Source organism: Panicum virgatum, chromosome 8K, assembly GCF_016808335.1.
Source record: "Panicum virgatum strain AP13 chromosome 8K, P.virgatum_v5, whole genome shotgun sequence".
NCBI classification, from domain to species: Eukaryota; Viridiplantae; Streptophyta; class Magnoliopsida; order Poales; family Poaceae; genus Panicum; species Panicum virgatum.
In genome coordinates, this window is record NC_053143.1 from 12,614,248 (window position 1) to 12,633,693 (window position 19,446).

The 19,446-nt window shown below is 49.7% G+C and overlaps 1 protein-coding gene across 1 annotated transcript; it reads left to right on the forward strand.

The window, feature by feature from the left end:
• The first annotated feature begins 4,392 nt into the window (after window positions 1-4,392).
• On the forward strand, window positions 4,393-5,871 carry LOC120645456. Its single transcript, XM_039922239.1, has 6 exons — window positions 4,393-4,407; window positions 4,873-4,964; window positions 5,044-5,211; window positions 5,292-5,402; window positions 5,491-5,662; window positions 5,752-5,871. The coding sequence occupies exons 1-6, from the start codon at window positions 4,393-4,395 to the stop codon at window positions 5,869-5,871; spliced, it is 678 nt and encodes a 225-aa protein (XP_039778173.1).
• Window positions 5,872-19,446: the final 13,575 nt, after the last annotated feature.

The following is a 19,446-nucleotide window of genomic DNA, read 5'->3' on the forward strand; positions in this document are numbered from 1 at the left end:
AGATAAATTCATACACATTTTACACTAGAAAACAAGATGAGAAAAGCACCAACCAAAATAGTGGTGTCCGTATCGATGCTTACAACGACAATTGTCAATTGGAGACATATTATGGGTTCATAGAAGAGATATGGGAGCTAGAGTACGGACCACTAAAAATCCCTCTTTTTTGGTGCTAGTGGATCAAGCTTCCTAAGGGTGTGTTCACGGACAAGTACGGCATGACGGTCGTTGACCTCACCAACATAGGGTATAGGGATGAACCATTCATATGGGCTAAAGATGTAGTCCAAGTCTTCTATGCAAAGGACCTAGCGAATGAGGGCAAACATGTCGTGCTGCAAGGGAAAAGGAAGATCGTCGGTGTTGAAAATAAGACTGAGGATGAAGAGAAGGGATTTCAGGACATGCCTCCACTTGGACCCGATATCGACCTACCTGTGTTTGAAGAGGGAGAAGAACCAGCTTATGTGCGACTTGATCATAACGAGGCCCTCATCGTCAATTGAAGCTATCTTTTCACTATTTATGTACTAATTTAACCATGTAATATTTAGAAAGAATTAAAGTATTTTTATTAATTATATGCCTCCACTTCGTATGGTGTAAAACTTATTAATTATATGTCTTATTAGAACTATTATATACATGGGAAGTAGACATATTTGTCTTGAATGGATTACTGCCATATTTGTCCTGATGAAGTAGACATGCGAAGCTGATTGCAGTGACGGCCTGCAGAGACTCAACACCGCTGGGTTGGCGATAGACCCGGCGGTATAGATACTCAACACCGCCAGGTTGGGGATAGACCCGGCGGTATAGATACTCAACACCGCCGGGTGAGGGCTGGGCCCGACGGTGGAGCCCCTATTTTCCCTTTTTTTCCCTAGCCGCCGCGCACCAAATCTCAGTCGCCACTCCAGACGCGGCGCGCCCAATCCCCAATCCCCGGCGCCGTCCCCGAGCACCGGCGCCCCGTCCCCGAGCCCCGGCGCCCCGTCCACTACCCCGGCGCCGTCCCCCGCCCCGGGCTCTAGACGTGGCGCCATCCCCGAGGCCCGTCCCCCGCCCCTGCGCCGTTCCCCGCCCCGGGCTCCAGACGCGGAGCCGTCCCCGAGTACCGGCGCCGCCGTCCCCGAGCCCCGGCGCCGCCGTCCCCGAGGCTATCCACGCCGTGGCCGCGCTTGCCCCCGTCCATCGGCCCTGCCCCTGCAGGGGCCGACAGCTCCGCCGCGGCCGCTCTCGACGGCGTCGCCACGCGGCCGCACTCCCGGCGCGGATCCCCCACAACGGCGTACTCGCGCAGGTCTCTGGTATGCATACTTGCCCTCCTCCCCTACTCCCACCTGGAGGATGGAAGTGATGTGTGTCATGTGCTCTAGAGTGATCTCTTTCATTTTTTCTCTTGATGTGCGGTGCCTCTATACGCTGTGGATGAGAAGGAAAATTTTCCCACAATGCGCAACCTTTAAAATCAGTAAAATATATGTAACATGTAAAGTAGTATATGCTTTCTTTTTTGGCTCCAAGTTTGTCTTCCTCCTTTTGGTTTTGCTTATTCCTTTCTAGGTCTCTCACTTGCATTTTGTACTCCATGAGTTTGATTATCTTCAGTTTCTCTGAAACTATGTAAGATTAATACTTAACAAATTATTAGGTAACCACTGGCTACTGAATTAAAATTAAGACACAGTCCTTATAAGCGTATGTCCATAATAAAATCAGGATGTGGTGGTGGATAGATATTTCTATACACTGTGGACTTCAAGTGACAATCAGAAATAAGAACCATAGCTAAATCTCTAAAGCTAATAAGGACGGTTAATTGCCATGGGGGTTATTTTCCATGGGTCGATCTGATAATAACGAAGTGCTTTAGTTTTTTCAACAGAATAATGCCCAGTTTGTATCCTATAAACTAATATAACAAGTAGCATTTCCTTAGAAATAAACATACTACATTAATATACTAAACATGGACCTTTAGCATCAGTGTTTCCCTGGTGGTTAAGCCCTAGCCACCATCAACTAGTCCTGATTTGTAATCAGAATTTTGTTATTCCAAATAACTGCAATTGCAACTCAGGGTTGCCCACAGAATTACGTTCCCAATTCATTCAGTCAAATAACTATACCAGAGGTGTTTCTAACTCGATAGTTGGAAGGAAAATCAGATTAGCGAAGTTACGGCCTCTTGTTGAACCTAGGCAGGGAAGGGTCACTGGTTGCACCATATTTTTATAGAAAATGGATAGATCTCCGCAGACTGATCGCAAAGCCCTGTTTTACAGTATACTATCTCAGCTCACAAACTGATCACAAATAAGTTGCACCATATAGTAGATCTTTGATCCTAGCCCCCTGTGTTCTGTTCCTTTTCCATATTACCTTGTTCTAATGGTATAATACTTTGTCAGACGTCATGGATGCATCACGTCTTATTTTGTGGTGTCAGAAAATGCTGCTCTGTGCCGTAAGCTTTTTGAGCAAACCATGCTTCTTTACTCATATGCAGGTATAATGGGGCGATTTTCATGATTCAAGTCTCATCGTGGGAAACAAGCTGAAGCTGAGAATAATGCGGAGAATGATGATGGAGGGGCCCGTAGTAATAGTGAGGGTGGAGGGGATGGAAGCCCTTCTGAGTACTTAAACCTCAATCAAAATGATGAGGTAATTCAGTGTCGCATATATGTGTGCTCTTCTAATTGGTCAATTGTAGGAAATAACTGTTCAACATATGTGCAGGCGCCAGCTCAGACTGAGGAAGAGACCACGATATCAGCTGCCAGTAGAGCCAAACGAGGTCGGAACAAGATGCCTAAGGGTCGGTCTCTTATTACCGAGCTCGATGAATTAGGTGAGCCCATCGCTCCTGTCAAGGTGATGGGGCCATACAAGTCAGCTATTGGGGTGGTGGTGAAGGAAAATGTGCCCATCACGTGCAGGTATTGGAATGCGAAGGATAAGACTTGGGTGGTACCGGACTCAATCAAGGAAATATGTTGGGGCAAGTTGAAAGAAAAGTTCATCTTCCCCGAGGATTCAGAGCCATTAGCACGACGTCGAGCCCTGTTTCTCATGGGCAACTCTTTCAGATACCTCAAATTTACCTTGAACAAGCATGTGAAGAATGAAACTGGGCCAGATTGGAAGGATTTTCCGAACCAACGACCTTTTTGGGAACAGTTTGTCTTGTATAAGAGGTCAGAGGAGGCACAAGCTAGCAGCGCCACAAATTCACAGAATTGTAGGAAAAATGATAAGCCCCATAAGACCGGCTCTCGTGGGTATATTAGAAAAATACCCGAGTGGGAGGAGCAGGCAGAGAGGTTGGTCCATAGTGGTGTTACGCTGCAGACAGATGGGTGGGATCCTCGGGCCATGAGGTATCTTCTAGCAAGGGGTGCGTACTACAATCCTGATGGTTCCCTTGGTTTTTGTGATCGTGATGATGAGGATCATGGACGCAAGATTCATGAAGCACACGAGGCTGCTTCCACAGGCGCTTTTGTGCCAGACAGGGAGAATGATGAGCTGACTTGAGCACTTGGATCCAAAGAGCACCCAGGGCGCACACGTGGGACCGGCAATGTTCCATGGAGGTTTGCCTTCCCCGAACATTTGGACACATACAGGAGCCGTGGGAGGAGGAATGCTCAACAACAGGCCGAGTGGCAAAGTCTTTTACAAGCTGTCCGTGGAGAAGTAAATGCAACGAATGAGAAGTTTCGGGCTGAGCTTGTGGGATCACTTTCCCGTGGTGCTCCCTTGGCACCAGGAGAAGCAATGAGAAATGCTGCGCCAGATCTTACAAGTCCACAAGGGTTGGTTCGGAGTAGCTGTGGAAGCACTGCGTTGCCTGAGTAGGATGTTGGAGTCACCTTCCCTGTGGATAAGATCACACAACCAACAACCTGCAAGCTATATATCCATCAGAAGTTCTTTGATATGAAGGTGGCTGTAGGTCAGGCTTGGCCAACCGGCGAAGGGGTTATGCTGCATAATCGCCCTTTACCTGAAGGTTATGCAAAGGTTACCATTGATTCTCATGTTCAAAGGAAATACAAAAATGTGGAGTTGGATATCCCCGGTGATGACAGTAGGTTGCTAGGGGATAACATCGGAGGATTTGTGGCGTGGCGGAAACGCTACATAATATTTGAATCAGAATCTGAGTCATCCGATGATGATCCTCGAGAGTCACCGGAGAGGGACCTACCTCCTTCACCAAAGTCCAACAGAGAATCAAGCCCGCCGTCACCTCAAAGAGAGCTAACTCCTCCTAGCCCTCTGAAAAAAAGGCGAACATCATCGAGAACATAGAAAATATCATCTCAGAAGCAATATTCAGAACCGGCAGAAAAGCCAGAGGGACCATGTGAAGGGATGGGCAAGAAACAGGTGAGTGGAAGCATAACAACGCTACTCAAAGAAAAAGGAAAGGAAGTAGAGGAGGACTTCATAGTCCCCAAAGGTGCAATGGACCATTTATTAAACTTAATGAAACTGCCACAAACTAGAAATAATCAATCTCCGCTTTCAGACAATGAGCGAACTATGAATATAGAGAGGTGGCGTGAAGGAACCCGAGCTGCACACTAGTTAAATGTAGCTGAATGGGCCGCATTTTGTGAACAAAACAACATGACAGAGTTAGAACTTCTTCAAATTGAGTATGGAGAAGATTGGTGGAAACAACCATTGCCACTACCACCGATTACCTGGCAATTTGAATTGGGGAAAGATCTGGTGGCCCCAGAACAAATCCCGAAGCTACCCACAAGAATGCGATAGTTGCATTCTTTGTACAAGATGCAAAAAAGTAAGCTGTTTGGGACAAGTTATCTTGATGAAGTTCTTCATAAGGGGGGAGACAGAGTGTGGGTTGATTTCGAGCACTTGTATCATTTCTACCAACAGGTTGCTCTCGACGTCTCAATTATGACCTTGTGGACTGTGTAAGTATCCTCACTACTGATCATCTATCGTCATTTATCACTCATTAGCATGTTTAACTTTTCATTATTTTTTTTCTAGAATGGAGTCACACAAATGTAGACGATGTGGGATTAACAATATAGGCTTCTTGGACCCTAGCACCGTACATGAGAACACAGTCAATTTACCAAGTACCGTTAACTACTTGTACAAAGCTTTCCTCTCCATGCAGGATAAAAGATCCATACTTCTTTCATACAATTGCTTGTAAGTTTGTTTTTAATTCCATATCAAAGTTATTCTCACCACGGTTATTATTAATTTGCTTTGTTGTGTCTTATATACAGTTATCATCATGTCCTACTCGATATCAGCCTTAGCGATAGTCGAATCGAGGTTTCTGACTCACAAAAGAGGCCATTATCACTAATCCAGCCCGTCATTGATGTCCTCAACAAGTAAGTAAAGCAAGTGAATTTATACGATATTTCAATGTCGTGTATCTTATTCATGCAATTTCTCTTTCATAATTTCGCTCATATATAGGGCCTTCGCTAACTACCGTAAGAAAAGCAAAATCCATAGACCTTTTTGGGGAGACTTCACTGTAGAAGAGGCTAAATACATCCTCAAGCAGCCTCCGGGCAACGATCACTGTGGGTTCTATGTAATGCATTACATGCACTGCTACACCGGCGATTGCAGAAGCGCCGAAATGGTTGGTATGAAATGGTTAATTGATATATGTTCTTGTGTCTTGAATTATCTAACTTGTCTAATATCTTGTTGTTGTGACATTTTTTTCAGAACACTGAGTTGGATTCAGGTGAATTGCGCATGGGCGAGCTAGTAGCACTTCAAGAAGAACTAGCCGGATGGCTTGTGGACTACGTGGTGAAGTCAGGATCTGAGTATAGCATAATCTAGGTGTAATGTCTAGATCGTATCATTCTTGTCAAGCATTGTAATATATTTGGTGTATGGACTAGATGTTCTTAAACTTGATGTGTGGACTCTATATTTTTTTATTATGATGTTTGAACTCTCTCATTTGATTTCAATGTATAATATCTTATGGTTCAATTCTGCTGCAATAATTATATATTATATATGCTATACAAATGTTGTATTATTGATGTCTGAATATATTTTTTATGGGAAAATAGTCATCACCGCCGGTTCTAAATAACGGTTTTTGAACCGGCTGTGATGCGCCACCCATCACCGCCGGTTCTACAATAACCGGCGGTGATAGCCCCCCATCACCGCCGGTTCTAGAACCGGCGGTGATAGCCCCCCTCATCACCAACGACATAAATCCAATGCCTCCCGAACCATTGGTGATACTCCTTACGAACCGGCGGTGATGTGGGGTGCTGGAGTAGTGTCTACACGTAGCGAAGGTACGCAACCCCAAGCTTCAACCTCCTTTATTCCAGAGTTTGAATGAGTTTTAGAACTGATCTTTTGAATCAAGCTCAAATAAAATGAATCATCATGCTCCACCCGCTCTACATACTTTCTATGGTTGGCTTGCATAAGTTATATTCCATACTTATTATCTTGATGCTTGTGAACAAATTTCTCTAGGACAACATGTTCATCTAAGTAGTTGATGTGTGCGATATGGTTTGTTGACATGATCTTCGCTCTTAATGTTTAAGTACTTGGGAAAATTTATTTGAAAAAAAAACTTGCAAAGCTCCTCTTTGGTTTGCCAAAGTCCTACTAAAGCCATATGACGAGTTTTCTTGAAAAGCCTTTCCACATATGCAACTTGTTTTCTTGTTGAGCTTTGTCAAATTGTTGCGATCCATAGTGAGATTCATTTCATACTCCTTTGATCAAGATCACATACACGTCCACTCACATGCTATACTTCTACACTGGAAGATAGCAAGAACATCCATCCATACACTCACAAAATAAAATTCCATGCCATAACATGACTCTCTAAGTTACCATCAAGGATACGGGCTATGCAAAAAGAAATAAAACATGCATACCCAAAGAAGGTATGCCACATGCCCACAAGGCATGAAAAAAAGGGGAAAAAAGATGCATACCCGAAGAAGGTATGCCACATGCCCACAAGGCATGTCAAAAGAAGAAGAAAAAGATAGCCCATATCCAAGAACAAAAAAAGAAAAAAAAGATAGAAAGAGGGATCATGCAAATGAGTTCGTCCACCATCCACCAAAATAAAAATCCACTCACCTGCACATGTTGATCAAGGTTTATGACTTGTTTCTCCTTTGGATTCAGTTTTTGACTTAGCAAAATATGAGAAGCAAGCTTGCCTTCATATCCTCCATACCTACAGCTCCACAAAAAGAAGCCATTAGAAGAAGCACATAAAAGGCCTTGGTGAGGAATGAAACACCTTGAGAGATCTAAGAGTATCAAATGAGGAGCTAAGGAAGGTTTGTTTTGAAAACTAACAAAAAAAATCCCAAGCTACTTGAAATAAGGAGTTGAGGTGACTTGATTCAAGACCGTTCCACTTATCAACTACCCGAGATGGCATGATAGACACTTCAAGGTTCACAAGTGCAAGGTGAGGTTTGGAATATCTCTTATGCTCATTTCATACCTTTGGAAGTTATGTTTCACCTTAGTCCTTTATCCTTCACTCGAGGACGAGCAAAGGCTAAGTGTGGGGGTGTTGTTAACGGCCCTTAAGTCCTAAAATTTGTCGTCAACTCCTGCAGCTTTTCATAGCATTTCTTCACCAAACTTAGTTGTAGGGATTATTCTAATAAAGTTCCATGAGTTTTGGTGAATCATGGTATGCAGGCACCCACAGTTGAAATGCAAAGAAAAACACAAGTGAACACAGAAGAAATGCACAGATGATCCAGTCCTGCATTACACTTACAAGAAGGGCCCACAAACCATAGGAAACGGGCGCACCAAGGCACATGCACCCATGGGATAGGACCAGGACCCACCTGTCAGCCAGCTAGAGGAAGGAGGGCCTGGGGGTGCCATCTGGGGCCGGCCGACCCCTAGGGTCGCCCGAACCCAGACGGGCACCCGTCCAGGTGCGTCTTGGGGAGGAGTAGCGCCTACTCAACCTTGATTCTTTCCATATATGCATACGGTGGGAACCGACCTCCTCAAGCTATAAAAGGGGACCTCCCTCACTCCTCATTTCACACACCATCCAAAGGAGTAGAGTAGTGCCACATTGCAAAGGCGACGCGCTAGTTCGCTAGTGTTAGAATAAAGGAGGAGAGTGAGGAGTAGTTCGGGGAAGCGCCGGGCCTGTCGGTGTACTTCTCCAAGCTTGTACCTCTACAGATACTGGCTTATTTCGGAGTAAAGTAAGTTAGTATTTGTGATTCTCTATTCTTGCATAGTTCTTATCTTTGAGTGATATCAGTTCTCTTACTCGCGGGTTTGTCGCTCTATCTTTGTTTAGAGTGCCATAGTTTGCTACGGGGTACCAGACGTAGTTAGACTATGGTAGTAATCAGTAGCATAGATGTGGTGTCTAGGCTAAGGGTTACCTTCGTTTGCCTTATTTCCCACGGTCTGTGAGGTAGTCCACAGGTGGTGACAGCCCTGTTGGTCCTTAGTAGCCCTCCACGTTCGGATATAGCGTAGAGCCGTTGGCCGGAGTCTCCTGATCATTTCAGGGGTAAGCCGGTGCCCGAACCCAGCATCTAACTTGAGAGATCGACCTTAACTCATCCTTAGTGCTTCCTCAGGAATCCTCTCTATCTTCGCCACTTATCTTGGTGTGTCGTTGGACCTACTTTGTAAGAAATTAGTGCACACATGTTCCCTATGGATATGATACCCTTGAATACTCACGGATGAAAGCTACAACTGTATCTGTACGCTTGCGGATTTATTCACATCGTTAAAATACCCAACAACGGGCCAAGCAAATGGTAGGTGGGATAGGGGAATCCTTGGCGGGCCGAGCAAATGCGCGCGCGCGGCCGTGCGCCGGGCGGGATTCGCGCGCTCGCCCGTGGGGCAATTTTTTCACGCCCTCCGCGCATTCCGCCTAGGTGCGCGATTCGCTCGCTTCCGCGCCACCTAGTCGCCGCCGGACGCCTAGACACTCGCCTAGGGCCAAATCGACGTGACGGGCTTCGCCTAGCAAGTAATCGCGCCTAATCGCTGATTAATCGGCGCCTAGCCGAACTTGGATTGTGGGTTGATGGCTCGATATAATGCAAGACGTGAAGAGTCGGGGCTGGTGGAATATGACCGTTCCGTGTCAAAACTTCGCGAGGCAGTTTATGAGGCATTGGTCCAAAGATCTCATGATGAGTAGTTTGTATTAGGTAGCTAGTATGTAGTGTAATGTATATATTAATTTGGACTTCTATTTATCATGTTGTGTAATTTAAGCATGTAGTGTTATGTATCTATTAATTTGGACTTCTATTAATTTTGTATTTCAATGTTAAATTCACAGAAATGGCTTTTGTATTTCATTATGTTATGTGCCAAATTAAATGATATGAATACAAGTAAAATAATATTGTTACTTAATACAAAATTGTAGATCGATGGACTGACAATGGATGTACGGCGACCGGTGCACCATGGCGTGGATTAATGGTCTAAAGTCTTTTCTCGATGCGGCGGAGGCCCACAAGTCATCGAAAGGTTTCATGTGTTGTCTGTGCCACATTTGCCAAAATAAAAGGGAATACTCTAAGAGAAGCACTCTACACGCCCACATTTATGAAAAGGGTTTCATGGATAACTATACTCTTTGGACCAAGCACGGTGAACCTGGAGTTGTGATGCAAGATGGTGAAGAAGATGATGACCATAATATTGCAGACTTGGCTCATCTATATGAAGCGGGAGCGTTTGAAGATGAACCCATGGACGATGCTGAAGAAATGGACGAGGCTGGAGAAAATGCAGCAGAAGACCAAGCACCTAATGAATTAGGTCATGTTCTAGTGTATTCACAAAGAGACTGTGAAACTTTGAAGGAGTCAAAGAAGTTTGAGAAGATGTTGGAGGATCACAAAAAATTATTGTATCCATATTGCAAGCAGGGGCTTAAAAAGTTGGGTACCACACTTGAAATGTTGTAGTGGAAGACAGCTAATGGTGTCACCGGCAAGGGATTTGAGGAGCTATTTGGAATCGAAAAGAACATGCTTCCAGAGGGAAATGAACTGCCCTCTACAACATATAAAGCAAAGAAGGTTGTTTGCCCTCTTGGATTGGAGGTACAGAAAATTCACGCATGTCCTAACGATTGTATTCTCTATCGAGGCGAAGAATATGAAAAACTGGATGCTTGTCCTATCTGTGATGCAAAACGGTACAAGATTAGGCAAAATGATCCTGGTGAGGTCGACGGGGAGCCCGTCAAGAAAAAAGTTCCCGCTAAGGTGATGTGGTATTTCCCGGTAATACCACGTTTGATGCGCTTTTTCAGAAATAAATCCAATGCTAAATTGATGCGGTGGCACAAAGAAGAGCGTAAGCAAGATCAGATGCTGAGACACCCTGTGGATGGGTCCCAGTGGAGAAATGTGGATAAAGAATTCTCAGATTTTGATAACGACCCAAGGAACATAAGGTTCGGTTTAAGTACGGATGGAATGAATCCATTCGGCGAGTGGGGTAGCAGTCACAGTACATGGCCTGTGACCCTCTGTATGTTCAACCTTCATTCTTGGCTATGCATGAAGCAGAAGTAGATGATGATGCCGGTGCTTATCCAAGGCCCAAAACAATCGGGCAATGATATTGACGTGTACCTAAGACCATTGGTTGATGAACTTTTGCTGCTGTGGAAGGAGGAATGTGTACGTGTTTGGTATGAGTACAAACAAGAGAATTTTGACCTGCGAGCATTGCTTTTCGTTACCATCAACGATTGGCCTGCACTTAGCAGTCTATCCGAACAGTCGAATAAGGAATACCAGGCATGCACTCATTGTCTAGAAGAAACCGACAGCTTGTATCTAAAAAATTGTAAGAAGGTCGTGTACATGGGTCATCATCGATTCCTTCCTCTCAACCACCCCAAGAGAAGAAAAGGAAAACATTTCAAAGGGGAACCAGAAACTCGTGCTAAGCCTATGTTCCGAAACAGGAAGTGTGTTTTCTCGATGGTGAAGGATGTCCATATGGTGTTTGGAAAGGGTCGTGGAAGCCAACAAGTTCTGAATGATGAAAACGACCATGCCCCAATGTGGAAGAAGAAGTCCATACTATGGGAACTCCCATATCTGGAAGTCTTGGAGGTCCGCAACGCAATCCATGTGATGCACTTGACGAAGAATCTTTGCGTGAACCTTCTAGAATTCCTCGGTACGTATGGGCAGTCAAAAGATACACTGGAAGCAAGACGTGATTTGAAAGAAACAAAACAATGAGAAGACCTACGTCTTGAGAAGAGAGAAAATGGACAGCACTACTTACGTCCTGCTAGCTACACTCTCAGCAATAAGGAGAAGGAAAAGCATGTTTGATTGCTTGAACAGTATGAATGTACCGTCCGGTTACTCCTCGAATATGTATGGAAGAATTAATATGAAAGAGAAAAAGTTCACAAACTTAAAGTCTCATGATTGCCACGTTCTGATGACCCAATTGCTTCCAGTCGCACTGAGGGGTATTCTAGCAGTGGTGAAGCTGTGTGCCTTTCTTAATGTAATTTCGCAGAAGGCAATCGACCCAAATAAGCTCACAAGGCTACAGAATGATGTGGTCCAATGTCCTGTCAGTTTTGAGATGGTCTTTCCACTTTCGTTCTTTAATATTATGACCCATCTCCTGGTTCATATTGTGAAAGAGATAAACATTTTAGGCCCTGTATTCCTACACAATATGTTCCCTTTCGAGAGATACATGGCAGTATTAAAGAAGTATGTTCGGAATCGTTCTCGGCCAGAAGGATGTATCGCCAAGGGCTACAGAATAGAGGAGGTCATTGAGTTTTGTGTTGATTTCATTGATGAACTTAGTCCGATTGGAATCCCCATGTCACGCTATGATGGGCGACTGAAAGGAAAGGGCACACTATGTAAGAAATCTAATATGCACATCCCTGAAAGTGAAATCCGCAAAGCAAATTTCACCGTTCTACAGAATTCATCCCTCGTGGCCCCATATATGGATGAGCATATGAATATTGTCCGGTCTGAAAACATAGGAAAGTCCAAGACCTGGATTACACGTCATCACATAGATAGCTTTGCGGTTTGGCTTAAAAGGAAACTCATAGGTGATAGCACAATTGATGTACAACTACAATGGCTTCCTAGGGGACCATCGGCCACAATCATCCAATACAAAGGGTATGAGATCAATGGATATACATTTTACACAAGAGCCCAAGATGAAAAGAGCACGAACCAAAATAGTGGTGTGCGTATTGATGCAATAGGCCATGATGGAAATAAGGACACCTACTTTGGTGTCATAGAGGAAATATGGGAGCTAGACTATGGGCCTTTGAAGATTCCTATGTTTCTGTGCCAATGGGTGAACCGAGCAGGTGGCGGCGTACCGATAGACCGGTATGGGATGACAATAGTGGACTTCAAAAAAATTGAATATGAAGACGAACCATTCGTCCTCGCCAAGGATGTGATGCAGGTGTTCTATGTGAAAGACAAGACAAACAAACCTAAGAAAAATCAAGGCAAGTCCGATGACGAGCCAAAACGCCACATAGTTCTTTCAGGAAAAAGAAAAATCATTGGAGTTGAAGACATTTCGGACAGGTCAGAAGATTTTGATCAGTTTGATGACCGTCCTCCATTCTCGATCGATGTTGACCCCAGCATCCTGTTATCCAAAGAAGAGGCTCCTTACTTGCGCCGTGATCATGATCAAGGGAGGCGAGAGAGGGAGGGAAGCTCCCAGGTCTCTGCTAGAAGAGGAGTTGAGCGTGGCGATGATCGTGAATGTAGGTGACCGCAGTGGCTGATCCCCAGCAGCATCTAGAGAAGGAGTCCCCCTTAAAGGGAGCCCGCCTCCTCCTTTTATAGTCGCAAGGAGGGGCGGTGTACATGAGCGGGGGACGTGGAAGTCGTCATTTCCCCCCTAATCGCGGGGTACAGTGGTCGAACACTGTAGGAAGTACACTGCGGGGCATGGCGTCAGGCGTGGCAGTCGTCCTGGATATCGTGCTAGGTCTTGCGGAGATCGCGCCGGCATCCTGCCAGCCCCTGCAGGCGGTGTGGTCGTCGCTGGTGTATGGTCTTCTATATACGGCGCGGTGGTGTTCGGGGGGCCCTGCAAGTCAGGGTCCTGCATGCACCAGTGGTAGCGGGGCACATGGCGGTCCCGGACTCCCTGGTCGGAGTGCGGGCGAGCACACTAGGAGGTCCGGGAGACACGTGAAGGTCCCGGACCTCTCAAGGGGGGTCCGGGGCTCTATCTGTGTGTGCTGAGTGCCCCCTTTCTGAAGGGGCACGTGATATCGCCGGACCCCTTCCCAAGCAGGAGGTGGGTCCGGACGGCCGGAATTGGCGGAATAGTGTGGGGAGCAGAGGAGAGCCTGTCTTGTCCCGCGTCGTAGGTCCCACAGTGCTGCTACAGCGTCCGGGATGGCGGAGCGGTGACTGAAGTCGGCGGATGGGACTCCGGTCGTAGCTACTGTGAGGAAGGGCGGTCTGACACCGTCTGTCCTGGGAGCCGTGGAGGAGTGGCTGGCCTTTAATGCCTCCGTACGGCGAGTGATTGAGCGGCGGGGCCGTTTGTCCCTTATGCCGAGGGGTGGCCTCGAGCGAGGCGGAGATGAGGCGCCTGCTCGAGGGTAGGTTCGCTACCCTCGAGCGAGGCGGAGGTGGTTTGCCCGCTCGAGGGTAGATTCGCTACCCTCGGGCGAGGCGGAGGTGCGGGGCGTAGTCGAGGGTCCCGATGGGTGCCCTCGAGCGAGGCGGAGATCACCCCACGGCTCCGAGGGGGGTGCCAATGGGCCGCATGCTGGGCTTCTTTGAGTCCTTTACTTTCTTCCAGATTGGAAAGAGGCCGTGGGCCTTTGCGGGCCCAGTCGCCTAACATGTGTTTGAGTTTTTTAGAGCGATTTTAGTACCCCGATTAGGGTGTCCGTAATCGTGGTACCCGACAGTAGCCCCTGAAGCTTTGGTCGAGTCATGGGATTCGGCCAAAGGGTATTTCGACGATTTCACCCCTTGACATGATCGATCGGTGCTGTGCACCCGCCAGGCGCACCTGGGTGCCGGCCCCATGGATGCGACAACTCGTCGGTTGGGGTAGTGCGCCTACGGGGGGAGAGCTTCATGGAGTGTGCCTTTTTGTTTGTTTATTCCTGGGAACAAGACGTGTCCGCGCGCTGAGGAGGGCCAGGGTGACGACGGCGCCTGCTGCTCGGCAGCTGGCATTTTCGTCGCTCTGTCCCGCGCTCAGGGCCTTGGCCCTGCCTTCCCTGTTTGCCTTGCGGCGCGTTGTTCGAGGGCGGTCGGCCAGAGCCGATGCTGCGCCGCTCTGCGCCCAGGGACTCAGCATCGCTTTATTTCGTTTGGTCGCGTCTCGGTGCGGTAACCGAGGGCATCCTTTGCTCGTGGTGCGCCACGCCATCACGGGCGGTCCAAACCTCCACCCTTCGACGGGCTTGAAGCTTGGTGTCCGGCGCAGCTATAAATAGGGGTCGTGGGGTTCCCTTTTCCTCTCCAACTTCCCTGCTCTTCTCTCCAGCATTGCCTAAGTTTTGTATTGTTTTCCTTTGCCTTTCATGACCGGCCCCCAGATGGGGTGGCCTGGCCTTTTAGGCTTTGGTGCTAGAAGAATGCTTGCGAGCGGTGGGGGAAGACCGGAGTGGGCGTGCGCACCATCCCTCAGCTTCAGTGGGATCAGCAGAAGAGCATTGGGCCCGCGGGGTCCTGCTCCCGCGATGTCCCCTAGACTGAAGGGGGGTGGAGACGCCTGACAATGGCGTTAGTGCCAGGTTTGGTGACTGTTCTTCGCATCATCCTTCCCGGCAACAAGGTTGCTCTCGGGGAGACGGTGCGGAGGGTGCTGTCCGCCTGCTCGACCCCCCGCATAGTCTTCGGTGGAGGAGATGCTACAAGAAAGCTTGCGAGGAGAGCATCCTGCTGGACCCGTGAGGTCTGGGGGCTGTTCCTCGCATCCCTAGCAGCCTGGCCGTTGCGTCAGCCAGGGGCTCGGTGCCTTTCTTTGTCACTCGCTCCTCCCCAAGACAGGGAAAATTGCCATGTAGGTGGCAATGTGTTTGTATCTTTCGACGGCTTCGCGCCGGTAACCCTTTGTAATCTTCATTTGCATTGAGCAATAAAGTCCCCTTTTCCCTTACGGGAAGGATAACTGAGGATATAGGGATGTACAGAGGGTTACAGCCCTCGAATATGTGTGGAGTCTCCTTCGCGGGGGCGCATCAGCGCACCCGCGGGTGTAGCCCCCGAGGCCTTGGAGGAGAGTTTGTGCTCGTCCAAGAGCTATAAACGTTGTCCCACTGGGTTGCCTACCGGGGTGGTCGTCCAGCGTCTTTTTCAGCCAGCATCGGCACTCTTTCAGCCGGCCTCGGCATTCTCAGTGCTGGTACAACGACCCGGCGTTCAGCTTAACCATCAGGAGAGCGCACGTTAATAGCGGAGGGTTTGGTTAGACACGTGGAGCTTCACAATCAATGGTCGTCGACTTATTCGAGGGTGCAGTCTAAACCGTGGCGTGCGAGGAGCCCCCGAGCCTAGGCCTATGTGATGGCGTTCAGGGGAACCCTCGTCTTAGATTACGACCCTCGTCGCCCTTTCGCAGGGAGGAGGGGTGAAGCGCACCATGCTACCCATGCCCGGGCCGCGAGCTATGGCTGCTTCAGTGAGCTGTTAGCGGGTAGTTCAAGCGGACATCCGTGCCCCGTTCGATAAGGGTCGGCTCATGGTCCATAGACACGTCACATAAAGAGCTCGCGAGGGTTCGCTAGGCGGGACTCGGACCCATTCGATAGGGTCCAAGGGATCGATGCTCTCCCTCGATGGGATTCCCCTGCTAGGCACTCTCGACTGGCCTTGAACACAGCGTAGGATGTCTCAAACTCTGCATTCGAGGGTAGCTTGTACGGCACACCCATGCAGTCCCTGACTCTGGCGATCTGGGGCACCTATCGAACCCTTGATGGGCCAGGCTTCGAACCCCTGATCAGTAAGGCCTCGGAATGCGATTCCTTCGAGGGTAAAGGGACTCCCGAAGGAATATTCCGTCTTGATTTGAAAACGGTGCGGAGTCGCGAGCCACGCGCGCGGGTCTTCTGCTGGTTATGGGCGACGTGGCCCGATTCGTGCGGTGCAGTGTGGGTGCGCCTTTTCAGGCGACAGCCTCGGGCATACGAAGCGGCGTGGGCGGCGGCTGACGGATGGGATAGTGCAGCAGTCGCACCGCATCCACCGGTTATCGTGTCGCAGTTATTGCTGCGTGCGCGCGTGGGAGACTCTGCGGCCGTGGGGCCCAGCCGTCAGTGATAGCGAAATCTACTGCATTCAATGCGGTAGATTTGGGCTGTGGCGGCGAGTCCGCCCGCCGTGATGAATAAAAACGGAGAGAAGGGGGTTGTTTGGGCTCACCTGGCTGTTTGCCTCCGTCTCACTTTGCCTTCTCCGCCTCCCCTGCATCCTGAGCCCGCAGCCAAGAGCGAAAGGAGGGAGAGGAAAGCGAGAGAGAGAGAGAGAGAGCACCTTAGCCATCCCAGAGCCTTCACTCCCTCTTTCCCCCTCAAATCGACGAAATGTCGGATATCCAAGAGCCCTTGCCATAGGGGAAGTCCTCCGCCACCGTGGCGGTCTTGGAGCAGTTGGTCGCCGACCGGCTGCTACCGCGGAACCCAGACTCGGGGGTGCCGGCGTGGATTTCCCCGCATCCGGACGAGACCGAGCCGAAACCCCCACAGGGCTACGTTGTGAGCTTCGTGCGCCTTCACAAGCGAGGCTTCGGCGTCCCCGTCTGCAGGTTTATGCGGTCTTCATCGCCGTCTGCGAGGGGTACCTTAGGATAGAAGTGCACTGGGATCTCTAGATCCACCTGTTCCGCGGCGAACTCTTCATCGAGAGCATGTGGTGCCAACCGAGGCAGTTTGCGCGCGCTGGTGGCCTGACGTTCCACGTGCGTCACTTCCGGAAGAACTTCTACATTCCGAGCAAGATGACGACGAACAACGCCGGGTGGAGCCGAGGGTGGTTCTACCTTCGGAACTACAGTGGCGCGCTCCCGGCATTCACCAACAGGGTGCTCCGGGTGCGACCACAGAAGTGGGACTGGGGGGTGTCGCCCCAAGCCCAACAAGCGAAGCTCGAAGTCGTCACCGACGCACTGGCGCATCTGGTGAGGAAGGGGTTGACGGCAGCGGCCGTCATCGCAAACTTCCACCGGCAGACGGTGATCCCTCTCGTGGAAAGGGCCCTGCCGATCTTTCAGCTCACCCCCGGGAGCCAGGTTGAGGGCTCGAGGACATCGTACAAGCTGCTTTCCCGCACCACCGCCGCCCGGAGGGCAAAGTATGCGGTGGCGGAGTTTCCCCAGGATCCCGAGGATCTTTGGAGAATTAAGATGCGCCCCGAGACGGGGTACATTTCTCTGGTAAGTTTTGATTCCGAATCCGCTGTGTCTTGTGTAGCCCCCTTTTCCTGACTCCAACTCGGGCATGCTTTGCAGGGGTTGAGGTGCGGCACCTCTAAGCCCCCGGTCCCGGAAGAACGCCAAATCAACCGCCTCCACGCGGAGAAGATGAAAAGGCGAAAGGACGCGGCGGAGGCAAAGGTCAAGAGGAAGAGGAAGAGGAAGCGGAAGGCGAGGCACGACAAGGCGTGCAAGATTGCACGCTCGGAGGGGAAGCCGCGGCCTGCCACGACCGAGTCCACGGACGAGGAGGAGGAGGAGGCCTCGGTTGCCGAGGACCACCATCTGGGGGACAATAGGGCGGTAGCGGGTGCAAGCTCCCCGCCGACCTACCAGCGGGTGCTAGGCATCCCATGACCCTCTGTACCCCCTTTAGGTCTCGGATCGGTCCCATCCGAGTGATGGCCGAGACTTTATCAGGGTTGGGCTCGATGCCCCGCTGGGAGACAATGAAGCCCAAGAGCATGCCTCGGGGCACCCCGAACACGCACTTCTCGGGGTTAAGTTTTACCCCTTTGGCCCGTAGGCAATCGAATGCGATCTTGAGATCGGCAACCAGGTCGTCCGCCTTCCTGGATTTTACAACGATGTCGTCGACATATGCCTCTACGTTCCGCCGAAGGTGGTCTCCGAAAACGTGGAGCATACACCGCTGATATGTAGCTCCGGCGTTTCGGAGGCCAAAGGGCATCGTAACGTAGCAGTACATGCCGAAAGGTGTGATAAAAGAAGTCGCGAGCTGGTCGGACTCTTTCATCTTGATTTGGTGGTAACCGTAGTAAGCATCAAGAAAGGATAAAAGTTCGCACCCCGCAGTAGAATCTACAATCTGATCAATTCGTGGCAAAGGAAAGGGAACCTTCGGACATGTCTTATTTAAACTAGTATAATCTATGCACATCCTCCAGTTTCCATTCTTTTTCTTCACTAATACGGGATTAGCTAGCCATTCGGGATGGAATACCTCCTTGATGAATCCGGCCGCCAGAAGTTTCTGCAACTCCACGCCGATCGCCCGGCGCTTGAGCTCGTCGAAGCGTCGCAGGCGCTGCTTCACCGGCTTGGAGTTGGGTCGGACATCAAGGGAGTGCTCGGCGACCTCCCTCGGTATGCCAGGCATATCCGAGGGGCTCCACACGAAGATGTCAGCATTGGCGCGGAGGAAATCGATGAGCACCACTTTCTATTTGTCGTCGAGGGTGGCGCTGATCTACAATGCCTTGTCGTGGGGGTGGCTCGGGTCAAGGGGCACCTTCTTGATACCTTCGGCGGGTTCGAAGCTCCCGGCGTGTCGGTGCGTGGAGTCCAAGGCCTCGCTTGCCATTTTGTCGAGGGTGGCTGCGAGGGACGCGTCCTCCGCTTGAGCCTTCGCGCGCTCGATGCACTCAACATCGCACTCGTAGGCGTGCTCGAATGAAGAGCCGATGGTGATGACGCCCTTTGGACCCGGCATCTTCAGCTTGAGGTAGGTGTAGTTGGGGATGGCCATGAACTTGGCGTAGTAGGGACGACCAAGTATGGCATGATAGGATCCTCGGAACCCCACCACCTCAAAGGTGAGTACTTCCTTGCGGAAGTTAGCTACCGTGCCGAAGCAGACATGCAGATCGATCTGGCCGAGGGGTTGGACTCGCTTCCCCGGCACAACTCCATGGAATGGTGACTTGCTGGGGCGAAGCTTGTCCAGTCCGATCCCCATGAGTTCCAAGGTGTGGGCGTACATGATGTTGAGGTCGCTGCCTCCGTCCATGAGCACCTTGGAGAAGCGGGTGTTGCCGACGATGGGATCGACAACGAGCGGATATCGTCCCGGGTGCGAGACGTAGTCGGGGTGGTCCTCACGGCCAAAGGAAATGGTATCCTTCGACCAATTGAGGTAGGATGGCATGGCCTTGGTGACGGAGAAAACTTCCC

Excerpts from the sequence above, each read along its gene's own strand:
- LOC120645456 (XM_039922239.1), top strand. Across the intron at positions 4,965-5,043 it reads ATTATGACCTTGTGGACTGT|AATGGAGTCACACAAATGTA; the intron begins GTAAGTATCCTC and ends TTTTTTTTCTAG. Across the intron at positions 5,663-5,751 it reads ATTGCAGAAGCGCCGAAATG|AACACTGAGTTGGATTCAGG; the intron begins GTTGGTATGAAA and ends CATTTTTTTCAG.